At 36.9% G+C, this 24,379-nt stretch overlaps 1 protein-coding gene across 2 annotated transcripts in view; it reads right to left on the minus strand.

Annotated features, from left to right (window-relative positions):
* Positions 1-24,379, minus strand: part of RFTN2 (raftlin family member 2) — a 113,626-nt gene that overhangs the window by 45,452 nt on the left and 43,795 nt on the right. For both annotated transcript variants that reach the window (XM_077154572.1, XM_077154571.1), the window contains exons 5-8: positions 17,881-18,166; positions 15,522-15,725; positions 6,397-6,518; positions 4,932-5,035 (exon numbers count right to left, since the gene is read on the minus strand). In XM_077154572.1, the coding sequence (XP_077010687.1) occupies positions 4,932-5,035; positions 6,397-6,518; positions 15,522-15,725; positions 17,881-18,166 (716 nt within the window). The remainder of the gene's footprint in view (positions 1-4,931; positions 5,036-6,396; positions 6,519-15,521; positions 15,726-17,880; positions 18,167-24,379) is intronic.

Below are 24,379 nucleotides of genomic sequence, written 5' to 3' on the forward strand. Positions count from 1 at the left end.
TACTTTTCATATATTATCTCATCAAATTGTTATTATTATCCCATATTCCAGTTGAAGAAACTGAGAGGGTAGGTAATTTGCTCAAGGTCACACAGCTAGTAAATGGTGAACCCATAATTAAAATGAGATCTGTTGAGTTCCCAAAGCCTGGGCTCCTAACCATTCTTCTAATTTCAGAGACTAAAAATTTTCAGCCCCTTTCTTCCACCTCGACCAAAATAAACTATATATTTTTCCTTTAAATTTAGAGATGACATGGCTAACAGTGATTAGTGCCTTTGTGGATACTGAAGCAGTTCAGACCAGCATGTGCCTGTCACAGGACAGCATATTTGGACAAGAACACAAAGGCACAAGATAAACAGGTTTTATCACCAGTCCTTGCACCAGGTAACAACCATGAACCTTTACCTTCATCTCATATCATCTACATTGCAGACACTTGAAAAGGCCAAAATAAACTTTAATATTGTAATAATGTTCCTGGCCTACAAAAAAATAGTACATGCTCTGGTATGCCTTGTTGCATAAGGTCAGTTACCAAGAAGGTACTTTTTTCTACTCTCCTCTCTCTCCAGGGTCAATAGCAGACTCCTAAATGGGGATCTGCTAAATGGTGCTGCTGCTTTTCTTTTATCGTGTGATTTAAAAAAATATATATATATTATTGAGAAATATCCACAAATATACAGTCCAGCCATACTATATGATCAATGCCTTGCAATATCATCACATAGTTGTGTATTCATCACCATGATCATTTTTAGAACATTTGCATCACTCCAGAAAAAGAAATAAAAAGAAAAAAGAAACAACTCATACAGCCTATACTACTTACCTCTCCCTCTCACTGACCCACAGTTTTTCAATCTACTCAATTTTTACCATTTATATCCCTCTATAATTTATTTATTATAGTTATTTATTTATTTGTTTTACTAATTTGACTATACCCTGTATAAATGGATCATCAAATACAAGGTTTTCACAATCACACAGTCACATTGTAAAAGCTATATAGTTATATAATTGTCTTCAATACTGGAACACAATTCAACAGTTTCAGGTACTTCCCTCTTGCCACTCCAATACACCATAAAGTAAAAAGGGATATCTATATAGTGCATAAGAATAACCTCCAGGATAACCTCCAGACTCTTTGAAATCTCTTAGCCACTAAAACTTCATTTTGTCTCATTTCTCTCTTCCCGTTTTGGTCAAGAAGGCTTTCTCATTCCCACAACACCAGGTCCTGGCTCATTCCTGGGAGCCAGGTCCCATGTTGCCAGGGATATTTACACCTCTGGGAATCAAGTCCCATGTAGCGGGGAGGGCAGTGAGTTTACCTGCCAAGTTGGTTAAAGAGAGAGAGGCCACATATGAGCAATAAAAAGAGGCTCTCTGGGAGTGACTCTTAGGCATAATTATCAGTAGGCTTAGCTTCTCCTTTGCAGGAATAAGTTTCATAGGGGCAAGCCCCAAGACTGAAGACTCAGCCTATTGAATTGGTTGTTCCTATTGCTTTCGAGAATATCAGGAATTCCCCAGATGGGAAAGTTGAATATTTCCTCCTTCCTCCCCAGTCCCCCAAAAAGACTCTGCAAATTTTTTTAATTTTCTGTTCAAATTACTCTGGGATATATCAGGTCATCACACTAACCTGTACAAACCAACAAGATCGCATGCCTCATTCAAGATTCCATGTAATTATGGTGTTCAAGTAAACTGACCATATAAGTTAAATTAAATAATGTGCTACCCAAAACATAAATTTTGCACCAAGCATCTCTCCCTTTGGTCTCACACAGAGGTTGAAGTTTGATAATATGGGGCAAATCATATTTTATCCAAATCCATGATTTACCTTAGCCCTATCTAAATTAGTTTCATTTGTATCTCTAGATGAAGTCTGATCACTTTTTCAGCTTTTAAAACAGTTGTTGAATGGGTTAATGCTGACTTTCATAGCTTCAGTGCTCTAACTCCGAGCCTCACGTGCCACATAAATACCCAAAGTTGCAGGGAATGCTAGGTTATATACAAATAACTTAGTATCTCAGAGTTTGTGCTGCTGTCTTTTAATCTCATTACTATTTGAAGATCCCTTCTAAGACTTCGAAGGCCTAAAATCTCTGTTGATTTTAATATTCCTACAGAACCTGTGAACTACAGTACTTCATTTAGCCCTTGATTAGTTACCATATTATATTATACAGCACATAAGCTTGACCTGCCCCAACCAGACTACAAGCCACAGATTACGTACTGTACTAAATCATCCAGTGCACTCATAAACTTCACCATATCCAAGCTTTCTTGAGAGCAGACATCGTATATAACTTTTACATCTTTTAAATTAATTGATCTTTTGCTTTTTAAAATTGATTTTTTAAAAAAAATTCACAGAATAAACACACATTCCTTGTAAAAAATCAAATAAAATTATAAAAGACAAAGCAGAAGTTTCCATTTTCTCTTCCCCCAACCCATAAACCTAAAAGGTAAGCATTGCTCAGAATTTGCTATGTAGCTTTTCAGAGTTTCTAGATATATTCAAAATGTATAAACTTTAAAAATTTACTATATTACTGTCCTAAAATTTAACTTTAAAAAAGTAACAATTATCCCAGAAAGCATCTTATGAGAGTACATATATAGATCTACTCTTTCTTTTCTACCAGCTAAATACTATTCTGCAATTTATTTAACCAGTCTTCTATTGATAAACATTTATGCTGTGTCCAATTATTCACCGTTACAAACAATGCCTTAATGAGCAAACAAGCATATACTCCATTTGCTATTTAAATTTACCCTAAAGATAAGCCTCCACAAAGAGGACATGAAAGGTCTAGTTCCGTGACTCCACATGCATTGGTGGATATTAGAGGGGCAGAAGCTTGAAAGTTGGTGAGGTGCTGGTGCTTCCCTTCTTATCTCTTCTCCAAAAACCAATATACAGTCATTCCTCATGCCAGCAGGTCTTGCACTCACTCAGAAGAGTCTGTCACCTTATGCAACTTAGCATAAGGAGCCTGACTCCCAGCTCTGTTCCCCTCCCTTTTACAGTATTGTGGGCCCTCTCTTTTCCCACCTTTGAGCTCAGTACTGTCCTCATTCCCCTCAAATCCCAATCCCATGCAGACAGGGTGAAGGAGTTCCAGTCCCATGTTCTGTGACTCAGTATGAAGCCCAGTGGTCTTGCTGCCTTATATAGTGCCCAGTCATTCATATCATTTTAGAAAATACTTACACTGGAGAGCAAAAATACTAAGAGGATGAGAGGGAGGAATGATAAGTATATATTTTTTAATGTGAAAAGGAACACAAAAAGTTCAGAACTCAGTGTACATTTGGGAAGGGCTGTCATGGAATACATGACATCATAAAATAGGCACCTAGGAGAGGGCCAAAATAGAGAGGAGGAGCCAAATATTCAAATTGCTCCAAGAGCCTGGGGAATAACATAGACCAATGGCTTGATGGAGGGATGGTGAGGCCTAGGAAGGCAGGGAAGAGGCATTCCCTTCTTTCTTACTTTCTCCTGTAAATTTTCTTGAACTTCAGTGTGCCTTCAGGAGCTTGTAAAAATGCAGATTCGTGGGTCCCACCTCATAGGTTTTGACTGTATCTGACTGGGGTGGGGACCCAGCATCTGTGTTTCATGGGCTTCTCAGGTGATTCATATTGCCTGGTCTGAAGACCAAATCTTGAAAAATACTTCTGTACTGTGAACTGACAGGTATGTATGTCACAGATTAGGAGTTGGGAAATTAATGCTTCAAGTGGTTGCCATTCACATACGAGATGAAAAGCAGATTAATAGCTTTGCTAACTTCCAATTCCTCATTTTTTGTTCTTTAAGCTCAAGTATCTTCACTCTGTATTTACAAAGTAAAATTTACAATCTGTTTTGACATTATCCCATGCATTTTTAAAGTTTGTGGGAATGTCAGGATATTGAATAGGACTAAATTGCTGACTTGGGAAGACCAGAGAAGGTAAGGAGGTGGCTAAGATTGAGGAAAGAGGAGTTGCATCTTCTTATGTAATGTTAACAGCTACTCAGAATGATAAACTGTGGTTAACTACAGCTGAAAGAGAAGGATAGGTGCTACTGTGCTGTCCTCTGTAGGCAGTCATCAACTCAGGAGGACAGCCTTGGCAGTTAAGCACTTTCTGGATACCAAGGAGGGCAGAGGGAATATCTCTAGATCCAAGGTAGAGCAAAGCATTTTACATAGATGACTTAAATTAGTCTCCCTGGAAAAAATGTACCACTCAATTTTTCTTTTCCAGGAAAAGAAAAAGAGAAAATTAATAAAAGGAGAAAAGAGAAAAGGAAAACATGATATCTGAAATGTTAGCATTTTGGTTCTAATGTAGGTATTCATTTAAACAGAAACAGCTAACAAGTCTATGCTCCAGGGCAAAACGAATCCACCTCAATGGAAGGGAGACATAGAGGCAGAAATGCTGGCACTCCTCCACCCTGGTCCTCACTAGCCCCTTCCTGCAGTGCAAATCTGGCTGTATGCTGGGATGAGGGCAACTTTGCATTTGCAGTGTAGAAGGGCAGGACAAAAGACCCAATAGCAAGCTGTGTTTTTCTGTTTGCAGATTTATAGTGACTCAATCTTCACTATAAGGGACAACCATCACCTTGAGCTGAAAACAAAGCTGCAATCATGCAATATGTGGTTATGAACTCGCATGCCCATGGGAATGAAATGTAACAGTATGTTTATCTATAATGTGAGGGAATTCTATTTGCTAATCTCCAAGGTCCACAAAATCAGATTAGAAGTCCAGTGAAATGATTTTTGCAAGCATTAAATAAGCATTTGTTAAGCTGAATTATATAACAAAATATAACAAATGAGCTTATACATAAGGATTAAATGAGAATATATAGGGATACTTTGCATTACCTGTCATGTCTCAATATAGGTGTAGGCAACACACTTGTTAGAAGCCATCCAAATTCAGCCAGGGTATGTAGGAGAGGGCCATAATCCGTTTTGATTTCACAGCCCTGCATGAATAAGCACAAGAGTCACAGTCTAATGGCAAAGACAACCAGCTACACAAGTTATTGCAATAAAGGATGATGGTATCATGATAAGAGGCACTCGCTTTTTATTAAGTACAATTCCACCAGGCTGCAGTCCCTCTGGACTTCATTTTCTGCTACCTGCTACCTTGTAACCGTGAGCCAAGGTAGAAACACTTGGGATCAGAGTGAAGAGACGTTTCCATTTATTTCTTCAAAGTTTGGTCCTTACTTATATGTGGTTAGGGGAGTGGTTCTCAAACTTTAATGTATGAGGGTCCAGGAATTTGCATTTAAAAAAAAAAGTTCCCCAGGTGATTTGCATCCAAGAGGTTTACAGACCACATTTTTTTTTTTTTTAACGTGGGCAGGCACCGGGAATCGAACCCAGGTCCTCAGGCATGGCAGGCGAGCACTCTTACCTGCTGAGCCACTGTGGCCCACCTGACAGACCACATTTTAAGAACTACTGGCTATGGACCAAGAAGTAAGGACAGGAGTGGGAGTAAGGATGGAGTACTGAAGGCAAGAGGAACTTAGAGGCGGACAGAGAGTCTTTTCTATGTCTTTCATTCATTTGGAAGTGAAAATTTTTTACTTAGAGCTCTAATTCTTTCCCCAAATCCTTTTTTTCTTTGTTTTCCTCAATGAGCTTCCTAGTTTCTTTGAAAATAGACTATGTCTCTCTAAACTTCGTAAGGCCAGAATGGCAAAAAGAGTCCAAGAAACAGCCTGTTAGCGAGGGCCTCGTACACATAACAGACTATACCTGAATTCAGTGTGTACACCTCTAGGTCAGTCCATTTGGTGACATCTGAATTCAGAGTGCACAACCTCAGCAGCAATGTCATCTCTGATTATGAAGGACAATGCTGTGTGTACATATTTGGTCTGGCAAGAGAGAGAACACCTTTTGGATATGTCTGCCTTCAAAAGTCCATTCACAGGCAGGAAAAAAAACTCAGGCACAATGTTTGCTTGGAGATAAAACATTAGCTGATTGACTCCCTTTTTTTTTTTTTCACCTTTCAATCAGTTGTCATGGCATCATGTAAAGAGAATCTCAGTGCCAGGGGACTTTGTTTAGGATTAGAATGCCAAGTCTTTGAAAACCTACCACTGTTTATGCACAGGTTAATATTTTGCTATCTTATAAAAATGTTTTGACATCTAAAAATCACTTTTTCACAGTTGCGAAAAATGTTTGTTCACACAATTTGATGAAATCCAAACCCTGAACAAACACGTGTTTAAAGGTTGTTGCACATGTCAGGCAATGAAGATCCTGAACACATAAAACAAAATATTAAAGTAAAGCTAAATTGTCAGAAAACTAAGTTCACCTCAATAACAGTCCACTGTTCTACAACGATGGCATCATTTCCTTTCCTACTAGAACCTGGAAGCCCAGAACCTTCTTCTTCATAGATAAATAATCCTTCCAAAGATTTGGGCAAATGGTCCCCTGTAAGGAAATGGATACAATTAAGAACAATGGTAAATACATAGTGTCTCCTATGATTACCTAAATCTTTAAATAACTCTTGTATGGAAGCTGAAAGAAAAACATATCAATTAATAACACTGGTTTGGGCTGAATAAATAATATTCTCCTCTTCTTTGAAGTTAAATTTTTTTCCAAAGGATGAAGATCATTTTATGCTTCATTGAATTAAACACAAACTATAAACATAAAAATGACAATAACAAAAAGAAGATAATATGATATAGACAATGAGAAGCGAGTAGATTTCTTAAACCTAAAAAGCATCTAGAACCAACTTTCACCTTTTTTTCTTATTTAATTTATTTTGCATTATCAAACCAAAATAACATACAAACATGAACATTTTTAACATACAAACATTCCATGTATGGTGTACAATCAATGGCTCACAATATCATCACATAGTAATATATTCATCACCATGATCACTTGTTAGAACATTTGCATCACTGTAGAAAAAGAAATAAAAAAAAAAGAAAAAACTCATACATACCATATACCCCTTACCCCTCCCTCTCATTGACTATTATTTCCATCTACTCGATATATTTTAACCTTTGTTCCCCCTATTTTTTTTCTATACCCCTTACCACGCCCTTCCATTGTTCACTAGTATTTCAATCTACTCAATTTAACATTTGTTCCCCCTCTTATGTCTTTATTTTTAACCCATATTTTTTACTTATCTGTCAATATTATAGATAAAGGAGCATCAGACACAAGGTTTTCACAATCACATAGTCATATTGCAAAAGCTATATCATTATACATTCATTTTCAAAAAACATGGCTACTGGAACACAGCTCTATGGTTTCAGCATTTCCTTATAAACCTTAAACTATAAAATGCTTAAGAATAACCTCCAGAATAACCTCTCAACTCTGTTTTGAAATCTCTCACAGCCACTGACACTTTATTTTGCCTCATTTTTCTCTTCCCCATTTCAGTAGAGAAGGTTTTCTCAATTCCCAACTTTCATCTTGAAATAAAATTTTGGCTTCTGATCTAAGTGTAGTATGTACATTAATTATATAATTAAGAGAAACAAAAATGCTAATCCTTGAAATTAGAAATGTGATTTTAAAATGTGAGGTAAGATTATTTCAATGTATATAAACACAAAACAATTCTTTACTTCAATAATGCTTAAAAAAAAAAGAATGGTGACAGGAAAACACTAAACAGAAGTCATTGTCAAAAGAATTCCTGCTGGGAAGGAAGTTTTAAGGGAGGGCCTCTTTGACTGGTTTCTTGAATAACTGACAATAACCAGCTGGCCAAAACTAAACTGATTTTATGGAAGTTCTTTTGTCTCTTATTCTGTAATAATAGACACTTTTTCCATGGTCATGTGCTGGTTAAGCATTTTGGTTTTTATACAGTGCAATGTCATATCAAAGTTTTCCTGGTTGGTGTTTCTCTAAATTTAATAAAAGCCTACTAAGTTTTCAAAAGATCTATTAATGTTAAAGATAAAAAATAAAACAACAAGTAGTTTCCCTGTAATTTTCAGTTTCAGCAGATCATAATCTTTAGAGAAAATCTTTTTTTGTTTTGTTTTGTAGTATTACTCATGGTCAGGGCAGAATTCCATGAAGAATTGACATTGTTGAGAGTGGTTCCCAAGACTCCAGTAAAGTTTCATTTACTAGCTGGAATTGGCTTGGTTTTCTAAATATAGAATATGTCCCATTTCATTTAAATGGACTTATCCAACGTCATACCAAAGTGACTGGTGTAATCAAATCTGTTTCTGACTGTAAGTTTAGGACATTATTAGGCCATCCTTTCTTTTTTTTTTTCTTTTTTATTTCTTTGTTTGTATCCTTTCGTTTTACCAGGCCATCTTTAAAATTGTAGGTGGGGGCGGGCCATGGTGGCTCAGCAGGCAGAGTTCTCACCTGCCATGCCAAAGAGAACCCATGCTGGGTTTCATTCCTGGTGCCTGCCCATGCAAAAAAAAAAGAAAAGAAAAGAAAAGAAAAAAGATAAAATTGTAGGTGCCCCAAGTTCTTAGTTCTTTTTTATAATGGGGAATAGGGATTTGAAAAATAATTGTATACTGTAAAATTATTTAATTAATTATAATCTGACTCTATTTACTTTGGGATTGCGTAATATGATAACTTTGGGCTTTGTGGCTCTTTGTCTTCTTTCATGTTCTTAACACTGGCATTCCCTAGTATCTCTAAACTTGATTTAGTTGAAAAGAATGAAAGTGTGGTAGAGACATTAGAATGGAATACTATACAAGAATAAAAAAGACTCTCTGCTATACACAATGATATCAGTGAATTTCACAGATACAACGTTGATCAAAAAAAGCTAAACGAAAAGGTAAATATCATATAATCCAATCTCTGTGAAGCTAAAAATCAGTCTATGGTGATGGAAGTCAGAACAGCACTTATATCAGTGTGTGGGATACTGACTGGGAAGGGGCATGATGAGGCTTTCCGGGATGTTGGAAATATTTTCTGTCCTGAACATTTGTATTCTATTCATCAAGCCATACCCAAAAAATCAATCCACTTTAATTCATTATTCCTCAATAAAAACAAAAGTACTTCTTTTTCATTTTAGAGTTCTCCACAGCCCCTAGCTGGCTTTCTTTGAGCCCATGCCGGTTCCTAGAGCCAATGTGATCTGGCACTTCCACAAGAGGAAGTTCTTATAGCTCATGAGATGCTTTAGAAATGGTAGATGGTGTAGTAAGGAAGTCCTTGTGGAAAAGTGGCCAATTGGGTGCTGAGTGTGTTAAATCTTCCAAGTAATGGGGCAAGGCGATAATTCTAATTCTGAGCAATTACATAATAACTGTTCCCCAACTGAGTACCTCTTCATATTCCATAATCTAGAGTTCCCCCAAAATGTGTCTTGGTCCTTTGGTGTGTGGAGAATGAGTTACAGGTGTGCCAAGATAAGAGTGTGGTTCCTCCTGCCCAGAGTGCTTCATCCACTTAGACCAGTGTACCCTATAAATTAACATTTCCTGTGTCTGCTACAATATGAAAATTGACGGCATGTCTATTTACTTAGGTTGCATTGTATGGTGTGCAAATAAAATTGTTTAAAAATGAGCAGAGCCCTTAGCAAGATTGACAAAAAGAAGAAGAGAGAGGACGCAAATAAATAAGATCAGAAATGGAAGAGGAGACATAACCACTGACCTCACAGAAATAAAGGAGATAATAACAGGATACTGTGAACAACTTTACACTAATAAATACAACAATTTAGATGAAATGGACGGGTTCCTGGAAAGGCATGAACAACCAGCTTTGACTCAAGAAGAAATAGATGACCTCAACAAATCAATCACAAGTAAAGAAATTGAAGCAGTCATTCAAAAGCTTCCCAAAAAGAAAAGTCCAGGACCAGATGGCTTCACATGTGAATTCTATCAAACATTCCAGAAAGAATTAGTACCAACTCTCCTCAAACTCTTAAAAAAAATCGAAGTGGAGGGAAAGCTACCTAATTCATTCTATGAAGCCAACATCACTCTCATACCAAAATCAGGCAAAGATATTACAAAAAAAGAAAACTACAGACCAATCTCTCTAATGAATATAGATGCAAAAATCCTCAACAAAATTCTAGCAAATCAAATCCACCAACACATTAAAAGAATTATACATCATGACCAAGTAGGATTCATCCCAGGTATGCAAGGATGGTTCAACATAAGAAAATCAATTAATGTAATACACCATATCAACAAATCAAAGCAGAAAAATCACATGATCATCTCAATTGATGCAGAGAAGGCATTTGACAAGATTCAACATCCTTTCCTGTTGAAAACACTTCAAAGGATAGGAATACAAGGGAACTTCCTTAAAATGATAGAGGGAATATATGAAAAACCCACAGCTAATATCATCCTCAATGCGGAAAAATTGAAAACTTTCCCCCTAAGATCAGGAACAAGACAAGGATGTCCATTATCACCACTATTATTCAACATCGTGTTGGAGGTTCTAGCCAGAGCAATTAGACAAGAAAAAGAAATACAAGGCATCAAAATTGGAAAGGAAGAAGTAAAACTATCACTGTTTGCAGACGATATGATACTATACGTCGAAAACCCGGAAAAATCCACAACAAAACTACTAGAGCTAATAAATAAGTACAGCAAAGTAGCAGGCTACAAGATCTACATTCAAAAATCTGTAGCTTTTCTATACACTAGTAATGAACAAGCTGAGGGGGAAATCAAGAAATGAATTCCATTTACAATTGCAACTAAAAGAATAAAATACCTAGGAATAAATTTAACTAAAGAGACAAAAAACCTATACAAAGAAAACTACAAAAAACTGTTAAAAGAAATCACAGAAGACCTAAATAGATGGAAGGGCATACCGTGTTCATGGATTGTAAGACTAAATATAGTTAAGATGTCAATCCTACCTAAATTGATTTACAGATTCAATGCAATACCAATCAAAATCCCAACAACTTATTTTTCAGAATTAGAAAAACCAATAAGCAAATTTATCTGGAAGGGCAGGGTGCCCCGAATTGCTAAAAGTATCTTGAAGAAAAAAAACGAAGCTGGAGGTCTCACGCTGCCGGACTTTAAGGCATATTATGAAGCCACAGTGGTCAAAACAACATGGTATTGGCATAAAGATAGATATATCGACCAATGGAATCGAATAGAGTGCTCAGATATAGACCCTCTCATCTATGGACATTTGATCTTTGATAAGGCAGTCAAGCCAACTCACCTGGGACAGAACAGTCTCTTCAATAAATGGTGCCTAGAGAACTGGATATCCATATGCAAAAGAATGAAAGAGGACCCGTATCTCACACCCTATATAAAAGTTAACTCAAAATGGATCAAAGATCTAAAAAACATTAGGTCTAAGACCATAAAACAGTTAGAGGAAAATGTAGGGAGATATCTTATGAAACTTACAATTGGAGGCGGTTTTATGGACCTTAAACCTAAAGCAAGAGTACTGAAGAAAGAAATAAATAAATGGGAGCTCCTCAAAATTAAACACTTTTGTGCATCAAAGAACTTCATCAAGAAAGTAGAAAGACAGCCTACACAATGGGAGACAATATTTGGAAACAACATATCAGATAAAGGTCTAGTATCCAGAATTTATAAAGAGATTGTTCAACTCAACAACAAAAAGACAGCCAACCCAATTACAAAATGGGAAAAAGACTTGAACAGACACCTCTCAGAAGAGGAAATACAAATGGCCAAAAGGCACATGAAGAGATGCTCAATGTCCCTGGCCATTAGAGAAATGCAAATCAAAACCACAATGAGATATCATCTCACACCCACCAGAATGGCCATTATCAACAAAACAGAAAATGACAAGTGCTGGAGAGGATGCGGAGAAAGAGGCACACTTATCCACTGTTGGTGGGAATGTCAAATGGTGCAACCACTGTGGAAGGCAGTTTGGCGGTTCCTCAAAAAGCTGAATATAGAATTGCCATACGACCCAGCAATACCATTGCTAGGTATCTACTCAAAGGACTTAAGGGCAAAGACACAAACGGACATTTGCACACCAATGTTTATAGCAGCATTATTTACAATTGCAAAGAGATGGAAACAGCCAAAATGTCCATCAACAGACGAGTGGCTAAACAAACTGTGGTATATACATACGATGGAATATTATGCAGCTTTAAGACAGGATAAACTTATGAAGCATGTAATAACATGTTTGGACCTAGAGAACATTATGCTGAGTGAGTCTAGCCAAAAACTAAAGGACAAATACTGTATGGTTCCACTGATGTGAACGGACATTCGAGAATAAACTTGGAATATGTCATTGGTAACAGAGTCCAGCAGGAGTTAGAAACAGGGTAAGATAATGGGTAATTGGAGCTGAAGGGATACAGACTGTGCAACAGGACTAGATACAAAAACTCAAAAATGGACAGCACAATACTACCTAATTGTAATGTAATTATGTTAAAACACTGAATGAAGCTGCATCTGAGCTATAGTTTTTTTGTTTGTTTGTTTGTGTTTTTTGTTTTTTTTCTTTTTTATATATTTTTTTATTTTTTATTTTTATTATTATTTTTATTTTTTTCTCTATATTATCATTCTATATCTTTTTCTGTTGTTTTGCTAGTTCTTTTCCTAAATTGATGCAAATGTACTAAGAAATGATGATCATACATCTATGTGATGATCTTAAGAATTACTGATTGCATATGTAGAATGGAATGAGTTCTAAATGTTGTGTTAGTTAATTTTTTTTTAATTAATAATAATAAAAAATGAGCAGAGAGAAACAAGACCTAGAGAAAACGTGGAGAAAGAGATATGTACCTATCCACTGTTGGTAGGGAAGCTGAGAGGTGCAGCCTCTCCAGAGGGCAGCGTGGTGGCTCCACAGGAGGCTAAGGGTGGGACTGCAATATGATCCTTCAACCCCGTGGCTCAGTGAGGAATGAGAGTGGGGACATGAATGGACATTTGCACACTGTTGTTTATGGCGGCAGTGTTCAGATTCACAATGGAATGGGAACTGTGGTGTTGACATACAAGGGACCTCAAGAAGGAATGAAGTTGTGAGGCATGCAGTGAGGTGACTGAACCCTAAGGACAGTACCTTGAATAAAATGTCAGAAACAAAAAATGCAGTGAATCCAGCTGAGGGCTGGTTTTTGAAATCCCAGCAATGCTACAGAATGTCAGATGCCTGGAGCCCCTATAGTGAAACCCTCCGGCAAGTACAGCAAGAAGGGCCAGTACCAAAAGAAGGCTACTAGGTATCTCTCTCTACAACTGAGCTTCTTAAAGCAGAAAAAGGCTGTTGAAAATGGGCAGTTAGTGGGTATTGAAGAGGAATTGCACAAATTTACAACTTTCCCACCTTAGCCCTGCTGGAATAAAGAACCTTTTAAAAGTTTTTCTTCTTCTTTTCCTCTCTTTGTTTTTGGAACAAGTTATTTTATTCATTGAGATTTCTTGAGTAATATATTTAAATTTTTGAGCACTGGCTGGTTTTGTACTTCCATTCCTTACGGAGGGCTGACTCCTGACAACATTTTGAAAGAGGATAGAAGCAAGACAAAACAAACAATCCATTGTCTGTCATGTGCTTTAGATGTCAGGCATCAAACATTCCAAAACAAAGTAACCTAATTCAGCTTTGTTTCCTCTGACTTACTTCTCACAGTAATAGAGGCATTGGTCACGATTTCCCCTCTGCGGCTTCTCTCTGGACTCCTAGGAAAGTCGCTAATGACAAAACCAATTTCCAGACCCTACAGTCTGAGGAGGCACGTTAGGGGTATGGCATGGCCTGCAATGTAAAATGTCTCATGAGACATTCCGGAGCTGCTGAGAGGGGGAGATTCTCTCCCAGGCTCTCTAAATAACTTCTGAGGCTTTTAAGAACAAAAGCCCCACAGACGCTAGCAACTGAGGGTGCTAATTTTATTTTCATCAGGCAAGGCCCAAAGCAGGAATGTCAGAGACTGTGAAAGGCATAGTTTTCGTTTTAACTTAAGCATTTAAACCAAAATTTGAAATGGTTCTAACTTAGATCCGTTGCAGGGGAAAAGAAAAAGAAAGGGGGTGGGGGAAGGGGGATGGACATTATGTAACATAAACTGACATCCAAATAGATAATTTTGTATGAAAAGTATTGCAACTGCACATAAGTGGAAGGAGAGAAAGTTAACACTAGAAAACGAATTTTAACTGTAATGCTCTGCTTTGTGGGAGTCACTTTACACATACCATCTCATTAAATTTCACAAAAATAAAGTAGGAAATAGTTTTATATTCTTTTTAGAGTTAAGGAAACTGAGATGCAGTGAACTCAAGTAATTTCCCAAGATCATCCAGTTGAGTAGAGGACATAGGATTTAAGCCCTACTCTGATTTTAAAGGCTCTTCTCATGATATCTTGCTGTTTCCATAAAAGGCCAAGTTGGAAGAAGTCTTCAATAACCAAAAAATATCAAGAAATCTTTATTGTGGACCTGTTATGCACAAAGCATTATGCAAAATATATTTCTGAATGTTCTATGGGCTTGACCCTCAATTTTTGGTTCCTAAGTAAAGGGCCTTCTAGAATATGACTCATGACTTTAAGTACTTTATATTCAAACAAAGTCTTTAAGAAGTAATATTAGTTAAGGCATTACTAGGCTGATTTAACAATTGTTAAGTACATTGAGATCTCATCTTATTTGCTTTTTCATTCTTTCCTCTAACCTCATTGAATTATGGTCCCTAACTATACTGTTTTTCATAAACTTCACCCATCCTATTTCATTTTTCCAGTGTCCTTACCATCTTTTTTCTTTTCTTTTAACATTAATCTCTCTTTCTCTCTTTTAAAAAAACTTTCTCTAGAAAGTTATTTTTGGAAAGTTTTATTTTTTGATAGACATTTACAAGTGATTATATATCCCATCGTAAGTAAAGAAGGAAGTCTAGAGAAAGATCAAAGACAGGAGAAGGCAGAAATGGAAAAAGGACTCAGTATCACTTTCTCAACCAATTACTTGTCTATACAAATTATAGGAGGAGTCAGGTACAGACTGGAATACATGGTAAGTAGTGTCCGAAATTGAGATTATGCAATAAATTTGGATATTAACTGGTATATACTGTCATAAGCCTCCTGGATTAGGCTATGGTAGTTAGTATATCTTATTTAGACAATTCTGCTATTTAATCAGAGAGTGGTTTGTCTAATGCTGACAGTTACAACCCAAGGCAAATATTACATTATAACTCTACTGTACTCATTGGGAATCCAATTGGTCTCAAGGACGAGTAAGATTTTAACTAAAGCTATATAGCTGTGTAATGAGTGGGATTTAGTTCTTTAAGAATAATATCTTTCCTTTTAGCCATAGAACTTGAGAGGCAAAAGCATTTTTACCAACTCTGACCCAAATCCACATTTTTTTTTAGATTTAATATATCAAAATATAAAACTTACCTTTAGGCGTTTCCCAGCATACGAAAGAATCAATTAAAGATAAGCCTTGCTTATAATAAAATGTAGTTAACTCCAGCCAATCGGCGTCAAGTGTGCTAATGACAGATCCTTTTCTTGCTACTTTCATTGATAGGATGCCTTCTTGATAGGTCCAGCAGGTTGATTTGTCATCAAAAACATTGAAGACTGTATACAACTTGTAATCTTAGGATAAGCATTCAAAAGGGGGAAAGGGGAGAAATTATAATTTCATTCATCAGAGATTCTTAAAATCTTTTTTAAAATTATAAGATATTTCAAACATACAGAGAAGTATACAGAATAATAAAATCATTCAACTTTATCAAGTGTTAATATTATGCCATATTTGCATCAGACTAGCTCTTTAAATGAAATAAGAAATGGATACAATTGAGGTTCACTATGTAGTGTCCTCTATTTCCATTCTCCATCAATAACTACTATCATGGATTTGGTGCTTATCATTATCATGCAAAATTTTTTCTTTTAATAAACACTTATATGCCCATAAATAATACACAGTGTTTTGCAGTTTTAAAAACTTTATTTCAATGTTCATACTGCATATATCAATCTACAAATTGCTTTTTTGTTCAACATTATGCTTTTAAAATGTAACTAAGTTAAAAACATAAAGATTGGATGGTTCACATTTAGTTTGTAAGTGTCTTACAGTTATCTCGTTACCTAAGCTGCTTTTAACTTATGAAAAAAAAAAAAAAAAAACAACCACATAGATCATTTGCTCCTGGGTCTCAGTACCAAACAACGACAACAAAAATATATAGATCAAATTCATTTATTTTCACTGCTACATAGTGTTCCATTTTATCTATTCTTCTGTTGATGGACATATTATTTCCACTTTAACAATGCTTTAATTAACATTGTTCATGTCTCCTTGCCAGATGTATGAGAGTGATTCTAGAATATATACTCGGATGTGGAATTGCTGGGTCCTAAATTCTACTTTAGTAGAAACTGCCGAATTCTTAACTTGGGGTCATGGAACAACATCTATGGCTTTGTGTGTGTTACATGCATTTTTCTAGGTTGAATCTCCATGGATTTCATCATGTTCTCCAAGAGGTCTTTTATGTACCTTTCCCCTCTTAGACCAAATTAAGAACCACTGTCATGGAAAACTTATTAAGAATTATGTGATTTAAAAATAAATTATTTATAAAGTGGCATCTAAAGATTGATAATTAAGTAGTATATTAGATTCAGAACTTAAAGGACTGGAAGTAGATACCTCATTTTATCAAAGTCAGAGTGGGAACAAATAGGGAGTTTAAAGATCATAGTGAATAGAAGATACTAAATTGCTCCCTGAATGCGGCCCCAGCAAATTTTACTCATTGCTACACTCCTATACTTTCCCCATTGTAGAAAAATCAGTCTCCTTACCATCTTTTTTAGGAAATTGGTGGTGGTGGTGGTGGGGTGAGCTGATGAGCTGGGAAATGCTCTTGATTCTTTCTTCAGGAGAAACCCAAAAAGCTAATGACACCAGTATATCTCTCACCCCCAGCATCAACACTGATGAAAAGGTTTAGTTAATAATGGCTAGCTTAAAATAGCACTTACTCTGTGCCAGGCACTGGGCTAAGCACTTTGTAGACATCTGTCATTTACTCCTCATAGCAATTCTATGCAAGAGGTTCTATTTCCTTCTCCTTATAAAGAAATTGAGGCAGCCTGCCTATGCTTTTACCAGTCTTTGTTTCTACTCTGAAAGTGCTTTTTTTTAGCATGCCAATAAAATTTTCAGAAAACTTTCAACAGTCCAAAATACATAAATTTAATATTCTCAATTTATTAGGCAGACTCGCTAGTTGGCAAAAAAGAAGAAAACTATTATTTAAAGTTTTTTTTTAGGCTGTAAGCACCATTGTTATATTAATTATTTCATCATGATGTGCCATTTTCATATCCTAATTGATGATCAAAGAGAGCGAATTAACTTCAAAGCTGAAAACCATCTATGAAATGGGAAAGGCCAAAATTAAAATTCTCATACGTTGTTTGTATAGACAAGCATAAATCAAATGAGCTTTCTTTATAGAATCACTTTTTCAGGATATATTTACAGCCTCCAGTAAGGGAGTTGATGGATGACTAAGTGGAAACAAATCTTCAATGCACAATTTCATTGTGTGTATGGTATTGAATGACCATGTGAGGGACAACTGTTTAAAAAATTGCCCTAACTTATTTCTGGTTGCAATAATTTTTAAACGTCATGGCAAGTTTATCTTTAAAAGAAACCTCAAAAACTTATTTAGCTAATTTTAAACTAATAATATATCATATTTCTACTCATCTCATCTGTTACCTTCTCCCTTTCTTGATTTGGAGGAACTGGGGCTTCCATCTTGTCCCATTTGGCATTGTCCATTTTCATGATGAAGTTCTTCTTCAATTCCACTTTCAGATGACTGCCCACTTAATGTTCCTTCATTCCAACTTTTACAGTTTTCATCTGAACTGTGTCTTACATGTACCGTTGATTCTGATTCTATATCTCCATCATGGTTGGTTCCATTGCAGAATTTAGATGATGGACAACACTGTGATATGAATCCAACAAATTTCATTCCTGTTTTAGCAGCTACATTAATCTGAAGTTTAAGAAAAGATGGTAGAACAAAATGTAAACTTCATTTAGATTGATTATTTTATCAATTAACTTCTGGGCTTGTTGAGGAAATCCATTAGAAGAAGTAAATTGACCTGTCACTAAAAATCCATTCATACACTAATAATAAATCAAAATATAGCAATACTCCTAACTGTATCACACCATCATCGTGCCTTCTTCAAACAGCGCTGATACTCTTTGGACATTATGAAAATGAATCGTATTTTTCTCTGAGAGGCTACTGGGAGAAACTATTAATTCTACAGCGTGATTTTTGCGATCAGTTAGCCATGGGCTCTTGAGTTGAAGTAAAATTAAACTGTTCCAAGAAACACCCAACAATAACATTACCAAATATATTTTCATTAATAAAGAAGAGATTTATTCATTAAAAAGCCAAAAACTTCCTGGTGCCTGCCCACGTGAAAAAAAAGAAAGCCAAGAACTCACAGTACTGTGTTTTACATGGGTAGAAAGAAAATGTTAAAAGACTAATTCTCATTAAATGTGCAAGTATAAGACATAAGTACAGTACACACAGCTTTTGTGAAGATTTCTGGTCTGCTTATATCTTGTCTCCTATCTGGGACAAATGATTCAATCCCATGCTTAAAGAGTAAGATTCAGAAGCACATGACATAATGCCAGTGAAATAATTTGGGATCTTAAGCCTGGTTATATTGTGTTAGTTTGATTCAGTTGTCAACTTGGCCAGGTGAGCATACCTAGTTTTGTTGCTGCAGATATAAGCCAATGGAACGTGAACCTCATCTGTTGCTAATTACATCTGCAGTCGGCTAGGAGGCGTGTCTGCTGCAATGAGTGACATTTGACCTAATTGGCTGGTGCTTAAATGAGAGAACGCAATGTAGCACAGCCTAAGCAGCTCAGCGTTCCTCATCTCAGCACTTGCAGCTCAGCCCAGGCCTTTGGAGATGCAGAAAGAAGTCACCCCGGGGAAAGTTGTTGGAACCCAGGGGCCTGGAGAAAAGACCAGCAGAGACCATCCTGTGCTTTCCATGTAAGAAAGAACCTCAGTGGAAAGTTAGCTGCCTTTCCTCTGAAGAATTAACAAAATAAATCCCCTTTTATTAAAAGCCACTGTGTCTCTGGTGTGTTGCATTCCGGCAGCTGGCAAACTAGAACACCCATCTTCTGCTTTTGCTCCATTTCTTTATTCTATTTCTGTCCATGTCCTCCCTGTGTTGAACTGTAGGACAAGACTATACCTTATTTGTACTGCAGTGTTCAATATCTATCAGGTGCTCTGTAAAGCACTTTTAAATAAGTAAAGATGAAGAAATAGTCTCATATGGTCATTCTTGTAAATGAATAAATATTACCTGGGAGGGTAAGAAAGAGTTATGATAATGGTTGCAAAATGAAGTGTGCTGGTTTGAGAGGATGTATATCCCCTAGAAAAGCCATGTTTTAATCAAAATCCCATTTCATAAAGGCAGAATAATCCCTACTAAATATTGTATGTTTGAAACTGTAATCAGATCCATCTCCCTGGAGATGTGATTTAATCAAGAGTGGTTGTTAAGCTGGATTAGGTGACGCCATGTCTCCACCCATTTGGGTGGGTCTTGATAAGTTTCTGGAGTCCTATAAAAGAGGAAACATTTTGGAGAATGAAGAAGAGATTCAGAGAGCAGAGCAGAACTACATAGCCATAAGAAGCAGAGTCCACCAGCCAGCGACCCTTGGAGATGAAGAAGGAAAATGTCTCCCAGGGAGCTTCATGAAACAGGAAGCCAGGAGAAGAAGCTAGCAGATGATGCCATGCTTACCATGTGCCCTTACAGATGAGAGAGGAACCCTGACCATGTTTACCATGTGCCTTTTCAGATGAGAGAGAAACTCTTGACTGTGTTCACCTACTAGAATAGCCAGTATTAAAATAACAGAAAGCTACAAGTGTTTGAGAGAAAGTGGAGAAAGAGGAACACTCATTCTCTGGGCTGGTGGGAATATAAAATGGTGCAACTGCTGTGGAAGACAGGTTTGGTGGTTCCTCAGGAAGCTAAGGAACTTATGATATGATCTTGGAATCCTGCCATTACGTATATACCCAGAATAACTGAAAGAAAAGATGTGAATAGACATTTGTGCACCAATGTTCATAGTGGCATTATTCACTAAATTGCCAAAAGATGGAAGCAACCCAAGTGTCCATCAATGATGAATACATAAGCAAAATATAGTATATACATTCAATGGAATACTATTCAGCAGTAAGAAGGAATGAAGTCCTAATGCATGCAACAACATGGATGAACCTTGAGGATATTATGTTGAGTGAAATAAGTCATACACAAAAGGACAAATATTGTATAATCTCACTAATATGAACTAAGTAAAATAAGCAAACTCATAAAGTTAGAAGCTAGAATATAGGTTACCAGGAAACAGAATGGGGGTAGAGAATGGGGAGCTGATGCTTAATTTGTGTGGAATTTCTATTTAGGTTAACCGTAAATGTTTGGAAATGGATGGAGGTGATGGTAGCATATTATCATGAGTATAATTACCAGTGCTGAATTATGTGTGTGATTGTGGATGTAAGGAGTAAATTTTGGTCGTGTATGTTAATAGAAAGAAAGCCAGAGGATGAAACATGGTACTGTATAACATAGTAAATCCTGTGGTGGATGACATCTGTGGTGAATAATACACATAGAAGAATGTTCTTTCATGAAGTATAACAAATGTATATCACTATCACATGATGCTAACAAAAGTGTGGTATATAGGAAAAAATACATCTAATGCAAACAGTGGACTATGGTTAACAGTAATATTTAATATTCCTTAAATATAAATAAATCTTTAGAGTCAGAATTAGATTAGTGATTATGTAAGGTTGGGGAAGGATAGAGGATTAAGACTTGACTGTTAAGGGGTCTTTCACTACAAAAAGAAAGTAATGTTCTTTTTGGAGTAATGAAAATGTTCTAAAGTTGACTGTGGTGATAAATGCCAACTCTGTGATTATACTAAAAGCCACTGATTGTACACCTTGGATGGATAATATGGTATGTGAAAATATCTCAATAAAACTGCTTATGAATAAAAAATAAACCTCTGTAGTTACAAAAAATGAAATGGAATGAAAAAAAGGCCAGGAAAGTTGGGCTAAAACCAAAAGACATATGTCCAATCAAATAGGATTTGGAGCTATATACCCCAGAAAAACATGCTCTTAAACTTAACCCATTCCTGTGGGTATGAACTCATGTAAATAAGATATTTATTTATTATTTGTTTATTTTTTGCATGGGAAGGCACTGGGAATTGAACCTGGGTTTCCGGCATGGCAGGCAAGAACTCATGAGCCATCATGGCCTGCCTGTAAATAAGATCTTTTGATGAGGTTACTTCAGGTAAGATGTTGCCCCGGTTGACTCAGAGTGAGTCTTAATCTTATTACTGGGGGCCTTATAAGGAGACTCACAGAAAGAGAGAAAGCCACAGGGAGCAGCCAGAAGTGGAAAGTCAACAGAACCTAAAAGAGGATGGAGAAGCCAAGAGAGGTTTTCATTTGCATTACCGTGTGACAGAAGGATCAAGCCAAGGACCAAGGATCACCAACATCCAGCCCCAGAATGCCACAGTCTTATGTGAGAAAGTACCATTTTGATGACACCTTGATTTTGGACTTTTAGCCTCAAAACCATGAACCAATAAATTCCCATTGTCTAAACGAACCCATTACATGGTATTTGCTTTGGCAGTTGGAAAACTAGGACAGGGACAATATTACTCAGTTCCAGGTGATGATGATGGGAATGCAGGCCATATATGTCCAACTACTTCTATTTTAAGGAGAAGCTAGAAATTCAAAATTTAGAATTTAAAATTTCACAAAAAAATGGCATTTTATGTGAGTATCCCAAGTTTTAAATTTGGGTTCAAAATTCCTAGTAAACACTGTGAATGCTAAAGAAAATATGTCTATCTATAGACATAATTCAACCCATGTACTTCCAGTCTCTGACTCCTGACTAATGGTTTGGTGACTTCTTCCTCTAGTATTTTGTTAGCACTGGTAAATATTGAATTTGCCAGTTGTCATTTTGGATCGTATGGACAGTTTGATTAGTTTCACAGGGGAGGATGGGGAGGAGAGGGTCGAGTACATAAGGAGAGGAGTAGAGAGTGTGGACCCAGGGATAGGAATGGGCAGAGTTGAGACAGTGGAATGCTGGAGCTGGCTTTTCCCAAGAGCTGGTTCTGCACATCTTTTCCCAACTGCATGCTCAGTGAGATCAGGATGCATAACCTAAAATTGGCCATGGACGGAGTATTTACGCTATAAAAATCAGCATAAATCAGGGCTCTTCTTTTCCCTCTTTGGTGAGCCAGTTACCAGCATCCCAGTGGATAAAGGTGACTCCAGGGGCCTGGCAGGGACTTTTTATCTTGATTCTTCTCATTTCTCTACTCACTGCCTATCCCAAATTTCAGATTTCCAAATCAAGAAAGGAATCAATAGTCATTGTAGGAGAATGTGGACAGAAGTATTATGGGAGATGAGTATGGAATTGCAATGTGACGGGACAGGTTTCCCCAGATCCAAGGAAGTCCAGTCAGAGCACAGGTGGTAGAGTCCAGTGCTCAGTGGGATGGATTCCAAGTAAAGCCAGAAGTATCCGCTACCCTGCCAGGTCTTAAAACCTAACGGAAGACAGGAAAACAAATATGACACCATTTATGTTGCCAAGAGATGTTTCCTGAAAAGTTGTTATCCTTCTGTCTTGGCCCATTTCTCACAGACTTTCCAGCAAACAGTTGCTATGTGGGAAGAAGGGAGAAAGGCTTTATACAAATTGCATAAACTGATGAGTAAAAAGCTATTGTGTTTGGATTTCTTTTTCTATTTCCATTCTCTTCTTAGGTTAAATGAGGAAAGAAATGCACTTGTTTTGACTTGAAAACAAAATCTCTTTCATCCTGAAACTGAGTCCATGTACCTTCTACCTTTGCCTATAATCAATAAAAAGTGAAGGCAAAGGAAAGTGAATGAGAAGGAATGGCAAGGCAAGGTGGCGAGATGGCAGTATGAGAAGATGGAGAAACCGGGCAGAGGTGTGAAGAGAAGAATAGACAGGATGAGGTGGGAGGAAGTAAGGCAATAGAAAAGAAGACCCTGGTGTCCAGAGTTGCAGCAAAGGCAGGAGAACATTGAGGTGGGAGGAGGGCGTGGATATGTGGAGCTAAGACAGAGGAATATAGGTGGTGCAACATCATTTACTCCTATAAATTAACACATTGAGATATTAACAATGTCTGAAGCCATAAAAATAACCACAGATTTTCTTTTATATCAGGTGTCCTATGAAAGAGGGAGAGAGTGGTGATACAATAACATGGCATTCTGCAGGTTGAAACAGGTGAATTTATTAATGCTTTCTCTATAGCCTTTTTCTCTTTAAACAATATATATTTTATTTTTTCCATCAATCTGATGAGTACTAGGGATTTCCAGAACTATCAAACCCCCTCTTTAAAACTAACTCAGATAAAGGAATTGCTGATTGGTTGTTGGAAGTGTCCTCAACTGCATTCACCAGCAATCATCGGCAACCCAGAACAAAGATTTGTTGAAGTCTCCCCCATCGGGGAAGCTTGGCCCATGTTTCTGCTTCAACATGCCATTTAGAATAGCAGCAGAATTCTCAGGGATCAGCGTAGTTGCAAAGAATCAACCTGTGTTTGGTTTTTACATGAAGGATCCTCTCTCTTGACCCTTGAAGTTTCTGAAGCTCTAGAGCAGCCAATATCACTTCATCCCATCCTTCTATGAGCTTTAAGTGTGCATGTAGAACCTGTCACAAACATGACTTCCTTCAGCTCTTTCTGGGTTTGTAGCCTCCTAGTTGTTTTCAGAGAGAATTTTAATAATGTCTCATCTCCAGTGTTAACTTGGATCCCAACTTCCAAGCAGGGATCTTTGGACTACTGGATTTTCTTAGAGAATCTTTTTAGGAGACTAAAAGCATTCACTGTTTTTGTGATCAGTTTATGCCGATCTAGCCTTGATGCCTGCAAACTATCTGAAGCCTCTTGCACTTGGCTTGAGGCAAGGGGAAAACAATCTTCGTCCCTCTCTCAGAAGGGTAGAGAAAATGCCTACCATGATGACAGCTTGCTTGAAAAATTCTCTCTTTGTGTAACTTCAACTCTTTTT

The sequence above is a fragment of the Tamandua tetradactyla genome, chromosome 3 (genome assembly GCF_023851605.1).
Source record: "Tamandua tetradactyla isolate mTamTet1 chromosome 3, mTamTet1.pri, whole genome shotgun sequence".
Lineage (NCBI taxonomy): Eukaryota > Metazoa > Chordata > Mammalia > Pilosa > Myrmecophagidae > Tamandua > Tamandua tetradactyla.